Source organism: Sinocyclocheilus grahami, unplaced genomic scaffold, assembly GCF_001515645.1.
Source record: "Sinocyclocheilus grahami isolate Dianchi unplaced genomic scaffold, SAMN03320097.WGS_v1.1 scaffold405.1, whole genome shotgun sequence".
In the NCBI taxonomy this organism is placed as follows: domain Eukaryota; kingdom Metazoa; phylum Chordata; class Actinopteri; order Cypriniformes; family Cyprinidae; genus Sinocyclocheilus; species Sinocyclocheilus grahami.
Window position 1 is genome coordinate 1,187,622 of NW_015505584.1, and position 24,776 is coordinate 1,212,397.

At 36.7% G+C, this 24,776-nt stretch overlaps 1 protein-coding gene across 1 annotated transcript in view; it reads left to right on the top strand.

Annotated features, from left to right (window-relative positions):
- The window catches only part of LOC107550663 (serine/threonine-protein kinase MARK1-like), a 40,458-nt gene extending 16,202 nt beyond the window's left edge, over positions 1 to 24,256 (top strand). The window contains exons 4-19 of the mRNA XM_016232001.1: positions 1,952 to 2,000; positions 4,249 to 4,314; positions 4,405 to 4,475; positions 6,549 to 6,605; positions 6,717 to 6,953; positions 7,583 to 7,702; positions 10,481 to 10,580; positions 10,764 to 10,876; positions 11,176 to 11,329; positions 13,552 to 13,724; positions 13,832 to 13,929; positions 15,289 to 15,438; positions 16,261 to 16,521; positions 20,220 to 20,264; positions 22,134 to 22,472; positions 24,090 to 24,256. Of these exons, the coding sequence (XP_016087487.1) occupies positions 1,952 to 2,000; positions 4,249 to 4,314; positions 4,405 to 4,475; positions 6,549 to 6,605; positions 6,717 to 6,953; positions 7,583 to 7,702; positions 10,481 to 10,580; positions 10,764 to 10,876; positions 11,176 to 11,329; positions 13,552 to 13,724; positions 13,832 to 13,929; positions 15,289 to 15,438; positions 16,261 to 16,521; positions 20,220 to 20,264; positions 22,134 to 22,472; positions 24,090 to 24,126 (2,070 nt within the window). The 3' untranslated portion in view covers positions 24,127 to 24,256. The remainder of the gene's footprint in view (positions 1 to 1,951; positions 2,001 to 4,248; positions 4,315 to 4,404; positions 4,476 to 6,548; positions 6,606 to 6,716; positions 6,954 to 7,582; positions 7,703 to 10,480; positions 10,581 to 10,763; positions 10,877 to 11,175; positions 11,330 to 13,551; positions 13,725 to 13,831; positions 13,930 to 15,288; positions 15,439 to 16,260; positions 16,522 to 20,219; positions 20,265 to 22,133; positions 22,473 to 24,089) is intronic.
- The last annotated feature ends 520 nt before the right edge of the window (positions 24,257 to 24,776 follow it).

Genomic DNA, 24,776 nt, shown 5'->3' on the forward strand with positions numbered 1-24,776 from the left:
CCCGATGCATCCTAGGTGTATATGACTCTTCTTTCAGACGAATCCAGTCGGAGTTATATTAAAAATGGTCTTTGATCTTTCAAGCTCTATCGTTGTACTCAGCGGGTGTTGCAGTGCTTCGGTTCAAAAGACGTGAAATATAAAGCACCTTTCCATAAAAAAAGTGTCTCACACGGCTTCGGGGGGTGAACAAAGGCCTCCTATAGCGAATCGATGTGTTTTTGTTAGAAAAATATCCATATTCAAAACGTAATAATCACTTTAATCTAGCTTGCGCCAGCAGTTGTACACAGAAGCAGCTCTGGGTGGATGACGTATGAGATCAGCGCTGCGCATGCGCCGGTGAGTCTCGTGAAAACCAGCGTTTGTTAACAGGATCAAAAGAAGCAAAGTTTCCTTACTTTAGCAAAGGAAAACAAGTCTCCTCTTGGCTTATATCGAAATCCTCGTTTTGTACTTCTAATTAGTGACCGTTGTTTTGTTTCGATCTCTCCACATGCGTCACTTCTGAGCGGCGCATGCGCAAAGCTGACCTCATATGTCATTCCCCCGGAGCTGCTTACGTGTTCAACAGTGAGTGCAAGCTAGATTCAAGTGATTATTACGTTATGAATATGGATATTTTTCTTACAAAAATGCATCGATTCACAACAGGAGGCCTTTGTTCACCCCCCGGAGCCATGCGAGACACTTTTTTTTATGGAAGGGTGAAATTAGGCCTATAAATCGGCCTAATTTGCAGCACAATCGGCCGATGCCGATTAATTAAAAAATGCCAAAAATCAGCTGATTAATCGGCCGGCCGATCAATCCGTTGACCTCTACTCTATAGTGTGATATCTAGGTGAAAGAGTCACTATGTGCTGATGTACATTTCAATGTGTACAGTGTATATTTTGGTCTCCCGTCCTGTTCCAGTCTCGTGTCTCAGTTTGATGTGTGACGACATGCTGCAGGGCTGGATGCGCTCGTTCATTCATGCGGCACTCATTCACAAAAAACGGCCTCCTGTTGTTTTGACTAAATAGAGAGAATGGATGAGGAGCCCTGAGGAGAGCGTCTGTGTGTAGAGAGACACTGGGGAGGAACGGGGAGTCATGTTTAGGGTCCATCCAGCATCTACCCTTCAGGCTGTTTTTGACTGTAGATTTGACTGCAGATTATTCCAGCCATTTAGACAGGAAACGACTCTGATTGACATAAAGTATTTTTGTATGCGATGTTTACAGCTGGGTGAATGTGAAAACATATATCCAGGAGAGAAGTGTGGTATATGTGCTCATTAATATTTGATTCACTTGCTGCTGAGTGCTTTTCTTGAATATATTTCTGAATCAATGCCACGAGCCTTGCAAACTTTGGCAAAGCTACACGGTTTTCCTTAAAGGTGCTCATTGTAGCAACCTGATGCCTTCTAGATTCAACTTTATAACAAAGCTCTTGCCATTTTACACTTTATTCCACTATATTTCACTATAAAACATATCATTATTTTGTATCGCGAACAGAAGAACTCAAGACCTGTTCTGCTCCGAGACAAAATAGTAATGTCTGATTCATGAACAAGGTGATTTTTACAATGAACCCGTTGAATCAGTTCTGAATCACACTGAACATTTCTTTGTGAATTGGACGCAAGTTACTGATTCAGTGATCCAGTCAGAGCCTTTCTCCATTTAACAGTTCACTGAGTTGTTCATGTCTGACTCAAAATAGCCAAGAACCAGTAAAACCAAGAACAAGTAAGTTGCCGAAGGTCAAGTTCTATTTATTGCTTAAAAATCATATTGTATCATAGTAAGTTTTTGGTACTGGCTGAGACTAAACAGAGAGTCTAGGTCAAATATTAAAATGTCACAGTTCAAAGTCAGAATATGCAGGTAACTAAACATTAAAGCAAAAGGATAAATATGTTTTCTCTAATGTTGTTTGCTTCTATTTTTACCCACAGCTCTTTCGTGAGGTGAGGATTATGAAGGTCTTAAATCATCCTAATATAGGTAAGACATCATGCTCGAATTCATCTTAAAATACCATATTCTGCACTTTTATTTGTATTTGAAATTCTCTTATGTTTTTTTTCCACCAAAATCAATTATTTCAATCATAATTTGACCCATACAATGAGTTGAGCTGTTTTTGGTACCTTTGAAATGGTGTAAATGACATATTCCTATGTGAAATGCTGAATTTGAGCGTGAAATAATTTAAATGCCGTCTTTTTCTTGCTTACGACTAATTAGGGGAAATAAATTTTAAGAAGAAAATAATTTAAAGAAATTAAATGAATGCATTTTAAAAATACAGTATCAAATCCAATTTAAGTTGTTTAAGAATTGTAAAAATTAAAACATCTTAATTTAAATATTGTAATTTTAATTCAAAAATTACCTTTGTATTAAATCAAAACCCAGAATCTTGAATGCTGGCAACTCAAAGATTCACAGCCCTACTTATTTTGTGTTATTTAATTTTATTTATATATATATATATATATATATATATATATATATATATATATATATATATTAGTATATACTGTGTACTGTTATAATAGTTATTAAATTATTAATATGTTTTAAGCTGGCTTTTATTTTTTCAGTTTAATTATAGTTCAAGTTTTAGTAATTTTGTGCTTGTCATTTTAATTTTTATATTTATATTTAGCTTTCATTTATTTTTAATAGTTTTAGTTGGCACTAACAAAACTGGTGTGAGGCCCCAAACTGACGCTCACAACACCTGATCAAGCCCTAAAGTACTGGAGCTGTTTAGACCTGCTAACAGGAAGTGATGTCTTCCTTAATCATGTCTTGTTTTAATACACAGCTCGGTTTCATCCGTGACATGGCACTTTCCCTCTCTTTTCTCTCGCTTCATTTGTGTGAGATGTTAACTGGATTATTTATATTCCTAATGGAAGGGAATCACAGGAGAGTCATTCAGACGGCCTGCTTTAGCTCTGCGCGGCTGATGTCTGTCCAGCTCAGCTCTTTTGTGCCTCTTTTGTCGGCACAAGACTCTGTTTTCACTTCTGTATCGATTAGCATGACTGGCTGTTTCTGGCGTGCCCTTCCTGGGGCCGCATGCGTGTCACCGCTGGCTTCTGATTGGCTGAGACTGAGCTGGATTTTAGATTAATCAGACTGAAAGCTGTGATTACCCACCTATCTCTGACATTTTTTCTCTCATCTTTCCTAACACACACACTGCGTTAAAGACTGCAGTCAGACGTTATTAGTGTCTGTTCACAGAGAGTCAATTGAATTACAGAAGCTCTTCACATACAGTAAAGTGCACTAAAGACACAGGAAGCTGTGCATGTGGCGTGTATTTTAGCACATCTCCATAACAAGCATCCCTGGTGTGTTGTTTCTCCATGTCATAGATGAGTTCCTGAGATAATTCATGTGCAGATCAGATCTGTCGTCATTCCAAACAGCTCCAGCACTCGGCTTTGTGGGGTTAAAACAGTGTCAAAAATGAATGTATTTACAAAATATGTAAATAACCTAATTTACATCCACAAAATACATTTCATAAAAGCAAAACACAATGAATGCACAAGTGTGATTGAAAGTTTGTGAATCATATTTTATATGTTAATTTTGAGACTATTTTAGCTCCATATTGTTCGAAAACCTAGTGAGCTGCCTACTCTTGTGAAAAAATTTGTTACATTTGCCCTTGTAGTGTACTTTAAAACTTTAAAGGATATTTCTAAAGCAATGTATTTGCAGATAACATATTATTAACGAAACAATATTATTAAGTGTACTTAAAGAGAGACTCTTCCATGACTGCTTCTTAACACGCTTAAGTAGAGTTTTAAAAGGCTCACTTTGTAATCATGTCAAATTAAACGTTTTCATTTAAAGTGCAGTTTTAAACCATTGTTTTAATATTTTGTCATGCTTTAAAGTATGCTTATATTGATACGTGATACATTATGAAAATAGTAATTATAAAAATTAACAAAAATTACAAACATTCTGCTTAGCTTAGCAACATACTAATGCCAAATGCCCAAAATAAATTCTGAGTTGAGATCATATTAAGGCCAATAAAATGTATCAGTTAGACAGGCTGATAGATTCAGAAAATATTTCTAATATTTCTTAAGATTTAGACAGAATATTTATATTGTCCCATGTGAAACATCTGAATCAATATTCCGTTGATTTTGAAATGTTTGCGTTTTCATCTTCAAATATTGAATCGCTCTCTGCATCTGTTTCTCTCTTCCAGTTAAATTATTTGAAGTCATTGAAACAGAGAAGACACTTTATTTAATAATGGAGTATGCAAGTGGAGGTGAGTTTGATGGACAGGTGAGATTCATATTTAATATCAGTATCAGCGCACGTCATGACACACATCTCTGAATGTCTCTGTTCATGTCAGGTGAAGTGTTTGACTACTTAGTCGCTCATGGGAGGATGAAGGAAAAGGAAGCCAGAGCAAAGTTTCGGCAGGTGAGCCGCACACAAACTCTACACACATCTGAAACAGAGTCATTGAAAGTCTGCGGAGATTTAAATCAACTGTCCAAAAATAGAGCAAAGTCATTCGACCCTTCAAATAGTGATTGTATTAGGTCACTGTCAAACTGGGAGAAGAATCCAGTGTGATATTTACAACAGATATTGACAGTGGATGGGCTAGTTTTTTAGAAAGATATTTGCTTCTCTCCCACAATGCATTTCAATGCAAACAACGATCAAACAATCATTATAAAAGTATTAAATCATAACGTATGTTTATAAAATAACAGAATATTAAAGCAATAAGCCCCGTGGAGCCGTGGTTTACAGTTAATTTATAACAGCTAAGGGGCGTTGTTAGGTACGAGGCAAAGCACGAAGCGAAGCTAAAACCCCCTCAGCTGTTATAAATTCACCGTAAACCACGGCTCCACGAGGCTTATTGCTTTTATAAAACGGTTATTCCATTTACGTAGTAAGGTTTCACAGAATAAAACGGAGATGATATTAATAAAAACAGTATTCTTCCACCAAAGTTGTGGTTCCAACAAAGTGGTTGCCGAGCAACACACAGAAGTAAACAAAGGTGTGTGTTTGTAGAGTAATTTACAACAGCTTCGAACGCAGCTCAACCAATCAGAATCAAGGACCGGAACTATTTGTTTTATAATGGTTATTTCATAATCTAGTTTAACATGAATACGTTTTTGTATGTAAAAACGGTACTAATGTGTCAGTTTTATTTAAGTTTTCATCATCTTTTCCTCCAGTGACAAGTAATGACACTGTAGTTAGTCAGCCATACTAACTTAAAATGGCAAAAGTTAAAATTTAATTTACATTTTTAATGTACATTTTTGCAGAAAAAAAAAGTAACTAGTAAAACATGAACTAGTCACTATTAGAATAGGTATTAATATGTAAATTAATAAGTGGTGTCTTATCAATAGTTACCAGTAAAATTGGAAAGGGATATTAGTTAATATCAAAATAGTTACTAGGAACTGAAAATATGCAATTACAAAAAAGTGCTAGTAATTTAAAAATAGTTACTTGTAAGGAAATATTTAAGATACGTTCAATATTATTTTGTAAACTATATAAAATTCAATTAGTCATGAAAATCACAATTTTAATTTAGTTTTTAATGCACACTTTTTGGCAGTTGAGAGTACAACAGCGTTATAATGGAAGTACTTTTTTAACACATCTCTGATTCATTGAAACCGATATTTTTAAATAATTCATTAAACAATTTGAGTTTAAATCAGTGTTTCATTGAGTAAAATATTCGGCAAAGTCCCTGCCTATTCATTTACATACTCATGATGTTTTAGTACAGATATACGTGGGTAAATACTGACATTTACTCATATGTGTTAGTTTACATACAGTGAAGTATATTAATTACATTTATTGCAGTATTTATTACATTTTCATTCTGCTTGACAATGGTTTGGTTGAAAAGATGATTCCTCCAACTGAAAACATCTATATAAAACAACATGTTTGCAGTAACTGATTTTGCATTTGACATTAAATGACACCTTTTTATGAAAGAAAGAAAGAAAGAAAGAAAGAAAGATTTATAATAGTCATGTCATGATCAGTAAATACGCTGGGGGCATCTTCTTGTCTTCTCACCTTGAATGAATTTTGACTCATTTGAATAGGGTTTAGTATCGAGCACATGCACACCCTCTAGTGGTGATGTGTCACTATGATCAGCTGTTCGTGTGATAACTGTAAATCAACAGACACTAGTCGGAGTTCAGTGTGAGGGGAATTAAACCCCCTGCTGTGGTGCAATAATTAATTGACCATTCTCTGTCGTGCTTTGCTAGTGAAGGCCAATAAAAGCCCGGGACTGCAGTCGCTGCAGCACAGTTCACTGCAGGAGGTGGTTAGTGAGAATATAAGACCCCAGCTGTCTCTCTCTCAACTTGTGACATAAACGCATGCTAAATGACAACATGTCCTGACTTTCTCGGCTTCTATTCTCAGTTAAACAAAAGAGCTGGTTTGTGGAATGATGTAATTATGTGGCTTTGTGTGTGACTACAGATCGTGTCTGCAGTGCAGTACTGCCATCAGAAGAGAATAGTCCACAGGGATCTCAAGGTGAGACACACACACCCTTTAAGATCTGCTCACCTTTAGTGATTTGTGTTTCATTGAGTTCTATGCAGACCGCTTTGCTACATTTCTTTGTGTGTCTCTCTCTCTGTAAAGGCTGAAAACCTGCTGCTAGACGCGGACATGAATATAAAGATAGCGGACTTTGGCTTCAGTAACGAGTTCACCATCGGGAGTAAGCTGGACACGTTCTGTGGCAGTCCTCCATACGCAGCTCCCGAGCTCTTCCAGGGGAAGAAGTACGACGGGCCAGAGGTGGACGTCTGGAGTCTTGGGGTTATCCTGTACACGCTTGTCAGCGGCTCACTTCCCTTTGATGGACAGAATTTGAAGGTCATTTCTAGTTATATTCAAAATCACTTAAGGCCTAATCACATGCAATAAAATTAAGTGAAACGATGCAAATCACTGATAAAAATCTTTAATTGTTTTATACACACTCTTTTTTGATTTGAATAAAGTTACATACTACCGTTCAAAGGAATGGGTCAGTAAGATTGTTATTTGAAAGAAATTAAGACTCTTATAAAACAAATATGCATTAAATTGATCAAAAGTGGCATTTTGCATTGTTACAAATAGGGTTGCAAAAAGGTGGAAAATTTCCAGTAAATTTCAGAAATATTCCAGAAAGTTTGGAAACTTTCCAGGATTTTTTTGGAATATTCCAGGGATTTTTGGAAACTTTCCGGACAGTTTCCACCCCTTTGCAACCCTAGTTACAAACAACTACATATAATTAATAGTCGTTAACAAATAATTGTTACCTAATTGATGTATTGTTTTGCTTGTGAAGAGGTAATAGTGATGCACTGTTTGCTTTAAAAAAATCCACTGCTCCATCGTTAAGCTTATGATTTATATAGTTTACCTAAATGAGAATACAGCAGTTTCCCTACAAGCATATTGCTCTGGCTGTGTGTGCTGTGTTTGCTCCTCACTCTGAATGTTGGTCCACACAGGAGCTGCGAGAGAGAGTTTTGCGAGGGAAGTATCGTATACCATTCTACATGTCCACAGACTGTGAAAACCTTCTGAAGAAGCTGTTGGTGCTTAATCCAGGCAAACGTGGAAGTCTAGAGGTGAGACTGCTCTGCACACTTCACACACCCATCTGGGCTTATACTTTTCTGTGAAACACAAAATGAGGTGTCTAATGCTCTTTTCCATACAACGAAAGCATACTGTGAACAGGGCAACTGTAAACGCAGAAAAGGACAAAAGCACCATTAAAAGTTTCCATAGTAGTCCATAAAAGTAGTCCATAAGACCTGAACGCTTTATTCCAAGTCTTTTGAAGTCAAGTGAAATCAAATCCTAATCATACGTTTGTTAACATTAAACCTGGCATGTCACGAGTAGTAGAAACTTGTTTAGAAATGACCTGAAATTCAGTCAGGACACTCTAGATGATAGGTACTCAATATGTGACCCTGGAGCACAAACCAGTCTTAAGTCGCTGGGGTATATTTGTAGCAATAGCCAAAAATACATTGTATGGGTCAAAATTATCCATTTTTCTTTTATGCCAAAAATCATTAGGCTATTAAGTAAAGATCATGTTCCATGAAGATATTTTGTAAATTTCCTACAGTAAATATATCAAAATTTAATTTTTGATTAGTAATATGCATTGCTAAGAACTTCATTTGGACAACTTTAAAGATGATTTTCTCAATATTTAGATTTTTTTGCACCCTCAGATTCCAGATTTATTCAGGTTTCAGATGATGTATAAATCTCAATTTCGAGAAATTGACTCTTAAGACTGGTTTTGTGCTCCAGGGTCACATGTTATTCCTCTAGCAATCGCAGTGTAAACCAAATGGTGGAAGCAGATTCACCCCTGTTGCATCTGCAGTAGGGCTGTGTGATTAATCGAAATCATCATAAAATCGTGATTTAAGCGTGCACGATTTCTAAATCGCTTTATAGCACGATTTTCCGCGCCCCCGACCTCCCGCAGTATGCTATCTGGACCAATCAGAATGCAGCACACCTAAATGGAGCACGACAACATAACAGACCGGGCGGGCATACAAACGTAACGTCAGGTCTACACACTCCGTCAGTGGTGCGTATTTTTTCCGCACACGTTAACGGAAACATGGTTGTGTGTGTATTACCGGAAATTGAGTAATTACACCATAAATGCATATAATTATAGTCTACTGTTTCACAGTCAACACATCGCTTTTTGGCTAAATTTAAAACAAGGAAAAGTGCACTTTTAGACAAGCAAGGCAATAATAGATGGCACTCGTTGTGGTAGTTAAACAAAGTTATATTTATTGAGTTTAAATGTGAATATGTCTATGAAAGATAGTATTACTGTACTGTGATAAAAAAGAGAATCACAATGCTGAAAAAGCATTTTCAGAAACAATGTTTGGATTTGAAATCAAAATAATGGATAAATGTTGTGTTTGTGGTAAACAGCCACGGATCAGGAGCGGACTGCAAAAGCATCCTGTGCGAAAGCAAAATGAGTCCGTGCTGCTTCTGCACAACATACACATACTGTATACTCACTGCAGACGGAGTACGTGTGAACTTGGCGCAACAAATCTACTTCAACATCTGAGGCAACGCCACAAAGAGCTCTATGACCAATGCATGGCAAAAAAAATCCCTGTACACGGGATTTTTTTTTTTTCTGCCATATGTCTATTCTAGAGACATTTTGTTACACCTTTACTTGGTGATTATTTTGCCTTATGTCTGTTCTAGAAACATGTTACAGCTTTTTGATAAAGCTCTAATTGGTTTTCTTTTGGAAATATGTTTCAAATTCACACTGAATGCATTAATGACTGAAAAGCATGTCTGTGTGTGTCAAAATCGTGATTAAAATCGAAATCGCAAAATTTATCAAAGAAATCACGATAGGTTTTTTTTGTCCATATTGCACAGCCCTAATCTGCAGCCTATGAGCTTTTTTGCTCAACATTTAAATAGTCTGTTTCAGTGTTTTCAGTTCCTCGACAGCCTCCTCCTCCCCAGCACCACCTGTCTAGATCTGCTGTGGAGGATATTATATATGTTTCTGTGCAGTAGCTTGTCTTGCATACTCACAGCAGCATGTCTGTGTATGCTTTGGTGCTAGTGTCCCAATACTGCCATTTTCTAACATCTTGACAAATATTAATATTTTATACTATTTTCGATACCACAGGAGAAAAAATGGCACAATATTAAGGGCAAACAGTTTGAAGAGTAAGGCAGAAATGTATTGCTTTTAAAAGTACACCTGCTTTGAGAAAAAGTGTAGGTTTCATAATAAGTTAATTAATTGTTCTAGTTTACAGTTGTAAAATTACAATACTTATGGTTTAATTTCTTCACTTGCAAGAGTTAAACCCTCAAGGCTTAGTTTTGGCAGAAAACTGTCCGTGACAACAGGTTTGCAAATGCTTCTCATATCAAATCTGTGTGTAATGCTGTAATCATCTGTTCAAAAAATGTTGGAAATTGTGAATGTGAAAATAAAATGTAACACTTGTGTTTCCTGGTGCACTTCAAACTCACAGCACATACAGAGATGTTGCGTTTACTGTGAGTGACGATGCTCTGAGACTCTGAAAACTACTCGTGTGTAAGAACACACTGATGCGCTTCTCTCTGAAAATATCTAGAGCATTGAACCATAGTATATACTTCTGTAAAATACACATTTATTGTGTGCAAACTTCATGATGACGAGAACAGAAAGCGAGAAAGCGCTGTATCGATACTGTGGAAAATGAGTATTGAAACAGTTTCAAATATTCTGAATCTATATATATATATAACTGCTAATTGATAAAATATTAATAGTAAATTAATACATTAATATGCAAAGGTGTGTCAATCTCTCACAGCAAATCATGAAGGACCGCTGGATGAATGTAGGTCATGATGAAGAGGAGCTGAAGCCGTATACAGAACCTGAGGCAGATTTCAGCGACACCAAACGGATAGGTCTGTACCTTCCCTGACCTTCTGGGTTTCACTCCTTATTTCCTATTAATGCAATAATGTTTAAAACTCAAGAAAGTCTGTCCATATCATATACTACATGGCCAAAAGTATGTGCGCTTGGGCAAGGATCACATAGAACGAGATTCTTCTGTGTGCATCAACACACCTCTTCTCTTTTTGCAGAGCTGATGATCACTATGGGTTTCCCTAAAGATGAGATCACAGAGGCGTTAGTAGGGCAGAAGTATGATGAGGTCATGGCCACGTATCTTCTGCTGGGCAGGAAACCTCCAGAGGCAAGTCATGTGTGTTTATTAACGATCAAAACATCATTCGTAAATACTAATGCTTCATCCACTTCATAAAGTAGATTCTATGCAGTGCTGTTTTGCCATCATTGAGATACTATTATATTTCATTAATATTTTGAATACATTTTTACTTTTATAAAAGTTTTTGTAATTTTGTTTATTTTATTTTATTGCATCAAGCTGAAATACGTTAAAAAGAGAAATCGTGCCCTTGTAGCTAGCTGAAATGAAGAAGTTTTAGTTAACTATAATAACCCTGACCTGGTTTTGTTCGCTCGTTTTAGTTTGAAGGAAGCGATTCGCTGTCCACCACAAACCTGTGTCAAAGGTCACGACCCAGCAGTGACCTGAACAACAGCTCTACACAGTCACCAGCACACTCCAAAGTCCAGCGCAGTATCTCAGCCACGCAGAAACAGCGCCGATTCAGCGACCACGGTACAAAACACACACTCAACATTTCAATTCATTCTGAGTAATACATTAATTTAGCTCAAAACTGCAGTTATCAGTTATCGAATAATTAATTTTCTGATGCTGCTGTTCAGAAACAGTTGTTGGCTCATTTTGGATGTATAGTCTACATACAGAATGTGGCATGCATAGGTTTTATATAAAAAATGTAGTGCTGTCGATCGATTAAAAAAAATTAACTAATTAATCGCACATTTTTCTGAAATTAATCGCGATTAATCCCACCTAACATTAAAGTTTTTAAACATACTTTTATATTGCAATAATTTCAAATTAATGTACAAACAACATAAAGACAGTATATTTTAAAATATTTGTTTAATGGCATCTTTTTTATGACTGAAGGCCAGTATTGATTTCTCTATAACCCCATAATATTTAACCATTGACTATAGCCATTCAACATTACACTATAATTGAGAACTATCAATTTGAACATTTACTAGACTTTAAAAAATAACTTCTATTTTAAGTTAACTTAAAGAAGTAAACAATCTTCACATAAACCCATTATAATAAATGTCATATTTACCAGAAATTGAAACTAAAGTTATCAAACACTAAATTCTAAATTAAATATAGATAAATCCTTAAAGCTGTAAAAGTTATTTTTTCCTCTTTTTTTCTTTGTCCTTTGATTAATAGACATCACAGCAGCTGGTTATCAGGTTATTTTGACTGCTATTACTTTAAGAGCTGCCGCTGCTGATCGTGACGGGGATCTGACATGCATCATATTTTCTCTCATCTCTCTTTACCTTTTCTGACCCACTTCAGCTCTTAAAGTCTCTATTAATGAGCTGACGAGTTGAATCAGGTGTGTTAGATGAGTGAGACAGTGCTGGGCTGCTCCAGGACAGTTTTGAAAACCATTTCAGAGACATGTTCTTAAATGTGACTCATATAAAATATATTACATGCATGCACATTTTTACGGCAGCTTTAATCGCCTTTTTGGTAACTTCATGACTTAACTGACCACAACATTGCATGCACATAGTTTATTTCGCGCTTTCATATGAAAGGATACAGGCTACAGCGCGCGCTGGCGCCTTTGTGCGTGCAATTGAAGAGCATGCGCTGCAAGCACAGTACTGTTTCCGTGCTCGCTTGACTCGCGTCTGGCACCGAAGTGAAGAGGAGCGCGCGTCTGAAACGTCTCCCGTTCTCAGTCGTTCTGCGACTGAATAAATGCACTTCTTGTCAAGAGAAAAAGTAACAGAAGCAGCAGTTGTGAGTGGGGTGGCCAACACTAGCCCCGCCCCTGCGTTAATTGCGTTAAATATTTTTTATGTGTTAAACTGAAATAATTAATCGCCTGCGTTAACATGCTTATTTTGACACCACTAAAAAAATTATATAATACATTTTTATTATACATTTTCTTAGTTTTAGGAAATCTAGGTCTGGTGTAAAAGGTATAACAATAAATAAATTAAGTAGAAAAAATAAATTAAGGCACAGTAAAAAGTTTCCAAGATCATTTTAATGTAAAGAAGTTTAAACCTGTCCATTTAAAGGGATAGTCAGGGTTGCCAGGTTTTCACAACAAAACCCACCCAGTTGCTACTGGGGTGGGGTGGGGGGTAAAATACATGTAAAATACATGTTCTCCTTTTAAAATTTGCATTCCAAGTGCTAAATATCACGTTATTGGGATTGCTTCAGACCACGGATATGAAAAACAACCCGCGGCAACAGTGTTAAAGTAGCCTGATTCCACGGGAAAACCGCAGACCTGGCAACACTGGGGAGAGTTCATCTACAAATAAAAATTCTCATGTTGTTCCAAACCTGTATGACTTTATTTCTTCTGTGGAATGTAAAAAGATGATAGTTTGAAGTATGTTGGTAACCAAAGAGTTTCAAATCCCATTGGCTTCCATTTTTTTGCATTTTTTTCCCCATTCCTACGGAAGTCAATGGAACCCAGAACTGTTTGGTTACCAACATTCTTCAAAACAACTTTCAACTGTTCCACAGAAGACAGAAAGTCATACAGGTTTGAAACTCATTGAAGATGAGTAAATGACAGAATTTTGGGTGATCCATTTCTTTTAAATAAAAATCAAGCTCTATAAACGTTCCAATGTTTTAAAAAGAACCCAAATCTGTTGATCTAATTTATTTGATTTTGAGCTGACATATTTCCATGTTGTTCTGAACATGAGTCTGATTCTGTGCAGTGGCTCCGTCCATACCTCCGGCCGTCTCTCACACCAAACGCTCTCAGGCCAGCAGCGTGGAGGGAGAGAAGAAGAAGGAGGAGAGTAAGCTGCCCTCCTCCAGCTCTAAAGGAGACATGGCCGCCTCTCCTCTGGCGGCCCAGGAACGCAGGAAGTCCTCCACAGCTTCAGGGGTGAGAGGTCACACGAGCCGCTACATCACGTACCATGTGATACGAATACACGCGACTAACACTAGCTCACATTCTCCGTCTATAATGATGTGTGCTTGTGTGAGCAGAATAGTGCTGCTGGAGGAATGACGAGGAGGAATACATACGTGTGTGAGAGATCCAGTACAGACCGGTACTCGGCCGTACCCAACGGCAAAGACAGCAGGTGAGCAGACTCCAAACCCACGGCTTCACCGCAGCGTTTCTCAAACTGTGCATGGATATAGACCTTCACATAAAACCACTGACATCAGCTCTCCGTGTCCATTCCTGATAAGATGTGAAAGCCATAACCGAAACCAACATGAATAACAAAATGAGAATGTGTGTTTAATATATATATTCATTGCATCTAAATTATTATTATTAATATTTGTTCTGATATTGTGTATCAAAATACTAGCTTTTAATAACAACATAACAGCTTTTTATAACAATATAATATAGCAATAATTTGTATTACTCCAATTTTGTTTTCTGCTTTGGCTTCTTCAGGGAATATTTTTGTTGGTTGAGCAAAAACAAAAACACAATATCTGAACATATTGTATGTGAAATGTCAGTTAAGCAATATTAACTTTTGCTTATAGAATTGTTGTATGTAAAAACAATAGGTTCACATTGTGTGTGTGTGTGTGTGTGTGTATATGTATATAATACAATACAATAAATGTATAATATTTTAAATATATTTAAGATAAAATGTCTATGAATAAAATTTTATCATAACACATTTATAAGGCCATCCAGAATATGTGATTTTTTTTTTTTTTTTTGGCATATATGTGGTTCCTACATGTTTAAATATAATTTAAAAATAAATACATAAATTTAGTATAAGCATGAAAGTTACTGATGGATCATGATTTGTTCGTGAAAATATGCATATGCAGATTTCGTGCACAAGTTTGTGTGCAGGCATATCACACTTGCAGTAGCGTGCTGAGTATCTCAATCTTTCTTGTGAGATACTGCTTAATTAGAATTAATTTTTGTACCAGGGTAATTATAATGAACTACAACCAAAACCATAAAAATAAATTTTTGTTACTTGAAATAGAATAATCTTCAAATAAAATGAAATAAAAAACAAGGCAACATTTCTTATTTCCTTTTACTTTAACTAGATGTACTAAAATAACTAAAACTAATAAAAATATGTAGATCTATTAAAAAGTAAGAAAATAAAAAAAAAACACAACAAAATTACTAAAACATGAACTAAAATTAAAATGAAAACTAAAACTAAAAAATAATAGTATAGTAAAATAAAATTTTTATTTTTTTTTTACCATGTGATTATGCACTCTCAGCAAAGTTTTACATATTTCACCATGTTTGAAATAATTCTGCAGATTTCCCCCCAAAATCAGTGCAGAAAATGCCTGGTCTCTGGTTTTATTATGCATTAAAACATGCTAAATTTCTTGCAATCTGTGTTTGCATTGTTCTTGATGTGAAAGGCGCATGAATAATTGATTCACATATGTTGTCAAGACTGATGTCTTCCTCTTCTCTGTCTCAGTCTGACGGAGATGTCCGCCTCTGCGAGTGCATCTTCCTCAGTGTCTCCAGGAGTGTCCACTCGGCCGCGGCATGTGAAGTCCATGTCCGCCTCAGGCCACCCCAGCAAGTCTCCGCTGCCGCCCATCGAGGACGACGCTGAATTCAAGGGGTGAGCCGACATGCTCTTCAGTATTTCATTGAGCTATCATTGAGATTCTACTATAGTGTTTGCTAGTTTTTGGAATTTGTTTCTATATTTTCTTATATTTTAGTTTTTATATATGTGACCCTGGAGCACAAAAGCAGTCTTAAGTCGCTGGGGTATATTTGTAGCAATAGCCAAAAATACATTGTATGGGTCAAAATTATACATTTATCTTTTATGCCAAAAATCATTAGGATATCAAGTAAAGATCATGTTCCATGAAGATATTTTGTAAATTTCCTACTGTAAATATATTAAAACTTAATATTTGATTAGTAATATGCATTGCTAAGAACTTAATTTGGACAACTTTAAAGATGATTTTCTCAATATTTAGATTTTTTTGCACCCTCAGATTCCATATTTTCAAATAGTTGCATCTCGGACAAATATTGTCCTATCCTAACAAACCATACATCAATGGAAAACTTTTTTATTCAGATTTCAGATGATGTATACATCTCAATTTAAAAAAAATTACCCTTATGACTGGTTTTGTGGTCCAGGTTTTCTTTAAAATTTTTGCTATTAGTCATTTTTGTCATTTCTACTATTTTTTTTAATGTCTACATAGTTTTTTTTTTGTTGATTTGTATTTAGTTTATTTTAATACAAAACCAAAAAAAAATTTTTTTTTATTTCAGATAACATTTATGTTTTGTTTATGTATAGAGATTCAACTGGTTTTATAGTTAAATAATTTGTAAAGAATTAACAGTTTTGTTTCTGAGTCTGGTTCCTTGAGAGATGTCATGAAATCACTGTGAATCACCGTCTGTGTGTCAGCAGCTCTGGCTCCAGGGCTCCATCCACGTCTCCGTCGGCTCACAGCATCAGCAGCATGACTCCGGATCGGACTCGCTTTCCTCGGGGCACCTCCAGCCGGAGCACCTTCCACGGGGCGCAGCTCAGAGACCGCCGCAGCGCCACATACAACGGCCCTCCCGCGTCCCCCTCGCTGTCCCACGACACGGGCGCTCTCGCTCAGGCCCGCAGGGGAACCTCGTCCGGATTCATCAGCAAGCTCACCTCCAAGCTTGTGCGCAGGTCAGTCTCCAGATCCGTCACTGACCGTCTCCTGAGGTTTGTGTGGAAGTCAGGTCAGGATTCAGCAGTACTGTAAAAAAACTCAGACAGAGCTCAGTAATGATGAGTTGCACTACTAGTCAAAGGTTTTGAATAATTATGATTTGTTGATGTTTTTGAAAGAAATTGTCTCTGCTCACCAAGACTTCATTTATTTGATTAAAAATGCAGCAAAACAGTTTCACATTGTGAAATATAAATCAATTTAAAAGAACTGAATCTATTTTAATATATTTTAAAATGACATTTATTTTACATAAATTTTCAGAAGCCATTATTCCAGTCTTCAGAAATATGTTGATTTGGTGCTCAATTATTGATAATGGTTCTTATCATTATAATTGTTGAAATCTTTTGTAACATTATAAATGTCTGTACTGTCACTTTAAATCAATTTAATGCATTTTTGCTGCACACATTTTTGATAATAATCAGAAATGTTTCTTGAGCAGCAGATCAGCATATTAGAATGATTTCTGAAGATCATGTGACACTGAAGACTGGAGTAATGATGCTGAAAATATAGCTGCGCATCACAGAAATACATTACATTTTAACAGAGATTCACATAGAAAACTGTTTTTAAATTTCACAATATTACTGTTTTTACTGTACTTTTTGATCAAATAAATGCAGCCTTGATGAGCAGAAGAGACTTCTTTAAAAAACAAAAAATCTTACTGACTCCCAGACTTTGTGTATCAGTTTGTTGTTCTTATAGTACTTTTTAGAATTCAAATGTAAGTTTCTCATGCAAGTTAGAAGTATTTAATACTTTAAATGACTTCACCTTGAGGCGCCCTTGGAATTTTGCTGTGGGCCCCTAGTGGATCCGGCCCCTGATTGAGTACCACTGCTTTACACTCTTTACAAACCATTAGCACAGGAAATCTCCCTTTAACTGTTAAAGCCCTACGCTGTGCTGTGTGTGTATGGAAGAGAGCGAGCCAGGTGGCCTGACACTCACACACACACACATACACACACTCATGCTCAGTGCTGCGCATGCATCGACTCGGAGTGAGCTGCAGTGAGTGAAGGACACAGTGTAAAGTGAGCTGATCGGGCATGTGTCAACATCTCTCTCAGACCTGCCCCCTACTGCCTGTTTGCAGGTTGATTTGGTGACGCTAGTGCTGCAGGAATTACACTCTTAAAGGAACAGTTCACACAAAAATGAAAATCTGCTGATGATTTACTCACCCTCAGGCCATCCAAGATTAGAATGAGTTTTGTTTCTTCATCAGATTTGGAGAAATGTAGCATTGCCTCAGTGTCTCAGCAATGGATGCTCTGCAGTGAATGGGTGCCGTCAGAATGAGAGTCCAAACAGCTGATAAAAACATCACAATAATCCACAAGCAATCCACACCACTCCAGTACATCAATTAACAACTTGTGAAGCCAAAAGCTGTGTGTTTGTAATAAACCAATCCATCAAGGCGTTTTTAACTTCAAACCGTTGCTTTCAGCTAAAATGTGAGTCCATAATTCATAATAATGCTTCCTCCAGTGAAAAAGTCATCAGGTCTGAATCAGGAGAGAAATCTGCACAGATCAAGCACCGTTTACGAGCCAAAACAGCTCTAAACAAAAATGTGGGGGTGATTTTGAATTTTTGAGATTTTCACAGCAGATGGACTTTTTCACTGGAGGAAGCGTTATTATGGATTATGGACTTTCTTACAAACATGCAGCTTTTGTCTAGATGTTAATTGATGGACTGGAGTGGTGTGGATTATTGTGATGTTTTTATCAGCTGTTTGGACTCTCATTCTGACGGCACCCATTCACTGCAGAGCATCCATTGCTGAGACACTGATGCAGTGCTACATTTCTCCAAACCTGATGAAGAAATAAACTCATCCTAATCTAAAATGGCCTGAGCGTAAATTTATATTTTTTGGTGAGCTATACATTTATTAAAAACTTAAAGGACTAGTGTAATTATAGATAAATGAGTCTTCTATATAATATGTGTGTGGTCATTTTCACTTAAGTTAATTTATTCTTCAGATTTCATGGCTGACCCACCGGTCTCGGGTCCGCGCTTTGGTTTTGAACATGCTGTGTTTGTTTGTTTGTTTGTGTTATAGAACTCTGTCTTTCAGAACAGCGAGGTAGGGAACAATAGGTTGACATATTTCATACCAGACTAACATGTGGAAATGTGTCCTCACACACCCTTCTCCTCAGAAATAGACTCCTGTCGACCCGTGTGTTTCTTACTAATGACACCTCTGTGAATGTTTGCACGGCCTGCAGACTGATGATGACACTTCCCCCACCTCAGACTTTACCCGTGGAGACTGCTGGTGTTTAGCTGTAGTCTGATTGGATCTGTTGAATGCTGTTGGTCTGTAGTGGTCCTGTACCCGTTCCCCTCTCACCATATCTCTGTGCTATAAGAAACTTTCCTCAGTTTCCACTCTCCACCACCAATCAAAATCACAAAAAGGCAGTTTTTGGACTTCTGTTATGCAGTAAGAATGATGAAGTAAAGAAACAAGAGTCCATTCATCACAGTGATTTCACCAAAGCTAAGAGAAGTTCACAGGCACACATGAAGCAGTGGTAAAATCCCCATAATGCACTGCTAATGGTTTTTTGTTTTTATTAAAAAAACAGCAACATGATGAAAACATCAGCAGCAGTATGTATTCTGTTCACATCAAGGACGATAACTGTAAGCATAAAGTTTTAATAATAGTCCTAATTCTAGGAGAATAGCGATGTCCACACCACAGTTATATAATAACAACAGAGGAGCAGTGCTGTTGGAAACACTTTCAGAGTCATTTTTTTCATGTGATTTTTTTTCACAAGCCAGTTTTTTCGCAAACCCTGCCTTCAGCTGATTCTAAAGATTTAATTGGTCATGTTAATCACAGTGTTGATTGCCTACATAATGATGAAACAAATACTAACCCCAAAATTAACCATAACAATAAAGTTTTAATAATCATCGTAAAAGAATAGCAATGTCCACACTAACGATATTGATGGAATCTCTTTCAGAAGGTTTTTTTTTCATGTGATTTCAAACCAGTTCAGCCTAAAGTTTTCATCGGTTATCACTGAAATGCTGAAACTAATATTAACCACTAACTCTAACCTAAACCAGAAAGTTTTCATTATCATTGTAAGAGAATAGTGATGTCAATGGAATCATTTTTAGAGCCATTTTTAATAAAGCAATAAGCCCCATGAAGCCGTGGTTTACAGTGAATTTATAACAGCTAAGGGGCGTTGTTAGGTACGACGCGAAGCGGAAGCGTGAAGCATGCCAAACAACACCCCTTAGCTGTTATAAATTCACTATAAACAACGGCTTCATGGGGCATATTGCTTTGCGTCGTGCCTAATAACGCCCCTTAGCTGTTATAAATTCACTGTAAACCACGGCTTCACGGGGCTTATTGCTTTTATAAAACGGTTATTCCATATACGTAGTAAGTTTTCACAAAATAAAATTGAGCAAATAAAGTGTAATGTAATAAAAACTAATATAGTTCTTATAGTTATTGCTCTTGGTGTGAACGGCCCTCAGCAGTAGGCCATTTACAGTTGCCTAGGAACTGTTGTCTGTTGTACTAATCAATGGTTTTAGAGTTTAGTCGTCCACTGTTTTCTCAACATGACCTCTGATATTTCCCAAGGGTACCCAGTGAAGGAGAGGCCCACGGTCGGGCGTACAGTTTGAGGTGAGGTTTTCATAGATCCTCTGTCTTATGTGGTATTTGTTGTTGCCTCCTCCGGTCAGTCGACAAGACTCTGTGTTGATTGAAATGGTTCAGATGACCAGTGTACAGTATTTGACTATGCATGTGTGTGTGTGAGGTTTCTGATTGTTTGGTGTATTTTGCATGTTTTCTAATCATTGAGAGCTGTCTTCTATCTTCCTGATGCAGGTTTTACCATTCTAAACTACCTTGCTCATTGCTCAGTCCCTTTATATTAGGGAGGCACTGATACCGAAAATATTAATACCTCAAATAAGCAAAAATGGACGTTCAACATCAGCCAGCAGATGTCTAATAGAAACCAATTCCACTATATATACAAAATATAATGTGTGTCTAATAAAAAAAACCTTATTGGTTTTGTAAAGAAAAAAGGTCTGTTCACACCAAGAACGATAAATATACAGATAACTATAACAATATATTAGCGTCCACACTAACGGACAATAACGTTCTGTTTATTATAAGTGCGTGATGCAATTATGTTGTCTGGTGATTTAAATGCTCAAGCTCTTTAAATTCGAGCAGATTCTGATTGGCTGTCAATGTTTTTATTGTTCATTAGGCGAAAAAAAATCGCTCTTGAAAGCGTTTCCGCCGATATTGTTCCTTTGTGTCGTTATCGTTATATCTGTGATGTGGACTTTGCTATTATCAGAGAATTATAACGATTATTAAAACTTTATAGGTATTGTGCTGATAGCTACATTAGTGTACAAATCAACGTGCAATTAAAATTAAGTGCGCACTGCAGTTTTGTCGTCTGCCGCTTTAAAAGCTCAAGCGCTTTAAAGTTGGATGGAATCTGATTGGCTGTCACTGTTTTTTTCATTCATCAGTTGGAAAAAACGATCTGAAAGTAATTCCAACGATATTATTCCTTTGTGTCGTTTTCGTTATTGCTGTAGTGTGGATGTCGCTATTCCATAGAATTAGAGTGATTATTAAAACTTTGTATTTATAATTATTGTATTTGATGTGAACGGCAATTAAAGTTATTTTCACGCCGATAATGATAACCATAATGATAACTATAGTAGCGTACAAACCAACGTTTGATAAAATAGTTTATTATAAGTGCGCACTGCAGTTTTGTCGTCATGCCGCTTTAAAAGCTCAAGTGCTTTAAAGTTGGATGGAATCTGATTGGCCGACAATGTTTTTATTATTCATTAGTTGTAAAAATCGTTCTGAAAGTGAATCCATAGATATCGCTCCTCTGTGTTATTATCGTTATAGTTTTAGCGTGGACATCACTATTCTCATAGAATTCTAACGATTATTAAAACTTTATATTTATAATTATTGTATTTGATATGGCCCTTAAATAACTATAACCATAATACTAACTATATTAGCGCACAAACCAACTCTGATAAAATTATATATTGTAATTGCGCACTGTAGTTTTGGCGTGTGCCGCTGTAGGTGCTGAATATCTTTAAACTCAGATGGATTCTAATTGGCTGCCAATCAGTTGGAAAAATTATTCTGAAAGTGATTTCAACAATTATCTGTGTGGATTTCACTAGAATGATTATTAAAACTGTTAGACCTGTTCGCAACTATAACAATAACTTTATTAGTGTGCAAACCAATGCCTCTTTAAACATTCCAGTTCCTTAAAGTTGTGTGGATTCTGATGGTCAATGTTTTCATCATTCATCAGCTGCACAAATCGCACTGAAAGTGATATCATTAAAATGATTATTAAAGCTTGTTCTCGGTGTGAACAGGCTTTAACTCCACAACACCCAGATCAGAGGAACTCTTCTAACTGTTCTAGTCTGTGATGAGAGTCATTCTGAATGCTTCTGTGTTGGTCGTCAGGAGCGGATCCGGAGAACCCAAGGAGGAAGGCCGTGACTCGAAGCCCAGATCACTGCGCTTCACCTGGAGCATGAAGACCACCTCGTCCATGGAGCCGGGAGACATGATGAGAGAAATCCGCAAGGTGCTGGATGCCAACAATTGCGACTACGAGCAGCGCGAGCGCTTCTTGCTCTTCTGCGTGCACGGCGACGCACGGCAGGACAGTCTCGTCCAGTGGGAGATGGAGGTGTGCAAACTGCCCCGTCTGTCTCTCAACGGCGTGCGCTTCAAACGCATATCGGGGACGTCCATCGCCTTCAAGAACATCGCTTCCAAAATTGCCAATGAGCTCAAGCTGTAAGCAAAGGGTTCCAAAAAATACAAAACTGTAGGGAACACTAAAAAAAGGAATCTGGCCAGGAAGTTTGAGCGCCATTGTGAGTTACTGCTTCTGTAAGCTACTGCTGTAATGTGTAGTGGAGAAAAAAATATGAATGCAAAAAGATGAAAAAGAGAAAAAATGCCCTAGCTTGATCTTCATGACCTCGTGATATACGCCTGGTTAAAACAACCATCTTGCAATAATATCGAAACCCTTTCAGGGTCGGCAGGACAGAGATCTGTCGAGCGAATTATCGTAACAGACTTAAACCGACTTTTTCCACATGTACAGTTAAGATATAGAATGTTTTTGTTGTATTGAATTAATTATAGAGTTGTATAATACAAGACTTTCAGCCTACTTACGTGGAGGTGTTGTATAGTATCTATTGAGCTCTGTACAGAAAAATTATGTTCAATGTGTCATACTTTAGTTACTTTCTTTTAGATTTTGACACCACTCCGTTTTAACAGTTATTTTATAACTTATCAAGACTTGTTTTTAAAGGCACAGTTGATCCAACAATGGAAGTTCTATTATTTTCTCACCCTTATGTGCTCACAAAACGTGCATGTTGTTATTTTTCATGGAAGTAGAACATTTTGAAGAAATATGCAACTTTGTCTGTGGTGAACATGACGATTAAGCTCCAAAAATGAGAAAACACCATCATAATATGCCACACAATGCAACTTGTGCGCAATAGCCATATGTTGCACTTTGTGTAACCATTCCAAAAAAGTAAGTTGTTAATCACTGAAAATGTGCAGTCTTTAATAAATAACAGCATGCATGGAATGGCATGAGAGCAGGTCAATAATGACAGAACTTTCCTTTTAGGTGAATTATCCTTTTAATTCAGAGTGAGAAATAGATTTGATCATAACATCAGAATTAATGAGTAAGTGTTGTTCCCAGATGCAGATGGTTTGGATGTACAGATCAGCTAAAAATGAGTAAACGAACGTCTACATTAACATTCCATACAGAGCATACAGTGAGACTAGCATCATGGGGCTGTAGTGCAGAAATCCTGCAGTGTGTTTGGAGCAGGAGTGGCTATAACTCTATAAGATGAGGACTCCAAGAAATGTATTTATTAGGCCATTTTATGCCTTCCTGTTCGGTTAACTGTAGAAATTCATCCAGAGAATCCATTTTTGTTGTTTTTTTTTTGTTTAGTAAAATGTAATTTGTTTTGTAAAAAGTGGTGATGATGATGAAGATGATGGACTACGACCACTCGTATTGGTACTTTCTACTAGTTCTTTTGTACTGAAGTATTGAAGGTTAAATGTGCAATGCTGTCTATGTTGTATTACTGTAATGCTGATTAAAGAGGTTGTGACTGCACACTTTTAAGGGAAGACGAGCTCAAGTTTAAGTAGTTTGAAAAATCAGGATTAGTGACTAAAAATATTAAAAGGTAAAGCTGTGATTAAAGCTCAGAGAGGCATTGAATGTTCGAATGTCAATTGTGATGTTCCATTTTGTGACGGTACATTTCCAGGATTTCCTTTCTTGATTTTTATTTATTTTCTTTTTTTCTTTTCTTTTAATGGCTGTGCGGATGAAACTGTTTGGATGGGAAGCAAGCTGAAGGCTGAGGATCTCCAAAAATGCAATTAAACTCCAATACATTTCATCCTTCCACACATTCTTCCCATTTATTCTCTGGACATAGTACTGTACATTTCTGCGGAAAGATCCCTTGGGCCACTGTGGTTCAGTCAAACTGGAGCACATTAAAGCTTACTTGAAATGAGTCTTTGAACTGAAATGTTTTGTGTCCTTTTTCTGGAGTATATAACATACCTCATTGCAATCATTATATCAAGTATTTATGAGAACCAACTGAAAACTTAACATTCTTTCTGTTTTGCAAATGATAATATAAGCTTAGGATATAGTAAATACTGCTGACTGTTAAATGAGTCTGTAAACTCAAATGAAAATCCTATAATGTGTAGTTTTCAGTTCAAAGAAACACCTAGGTCATACAGGTGCATCTCAATAAATTAGAATGTCGTGGAAAAGTTTATTTCAGCAATTCAACTCAAATTGTGAAACTCGTGTATTAAATTCAATGCACACAGACTGAAGTAGTTTAAGTCTTTGGTTCTTTTAATTGTGATGATTTTGGCTCACATTTAACAAAAACCCACCAATTCACTATCTCAACAAATTAGAATAATTCATAAGACCAATAAAAAAAAACATTTTTAGTGAATTATTGGCCTTCTGGCTCCTTGTGAAGGGTGTCAATGATTGTCTTCTGG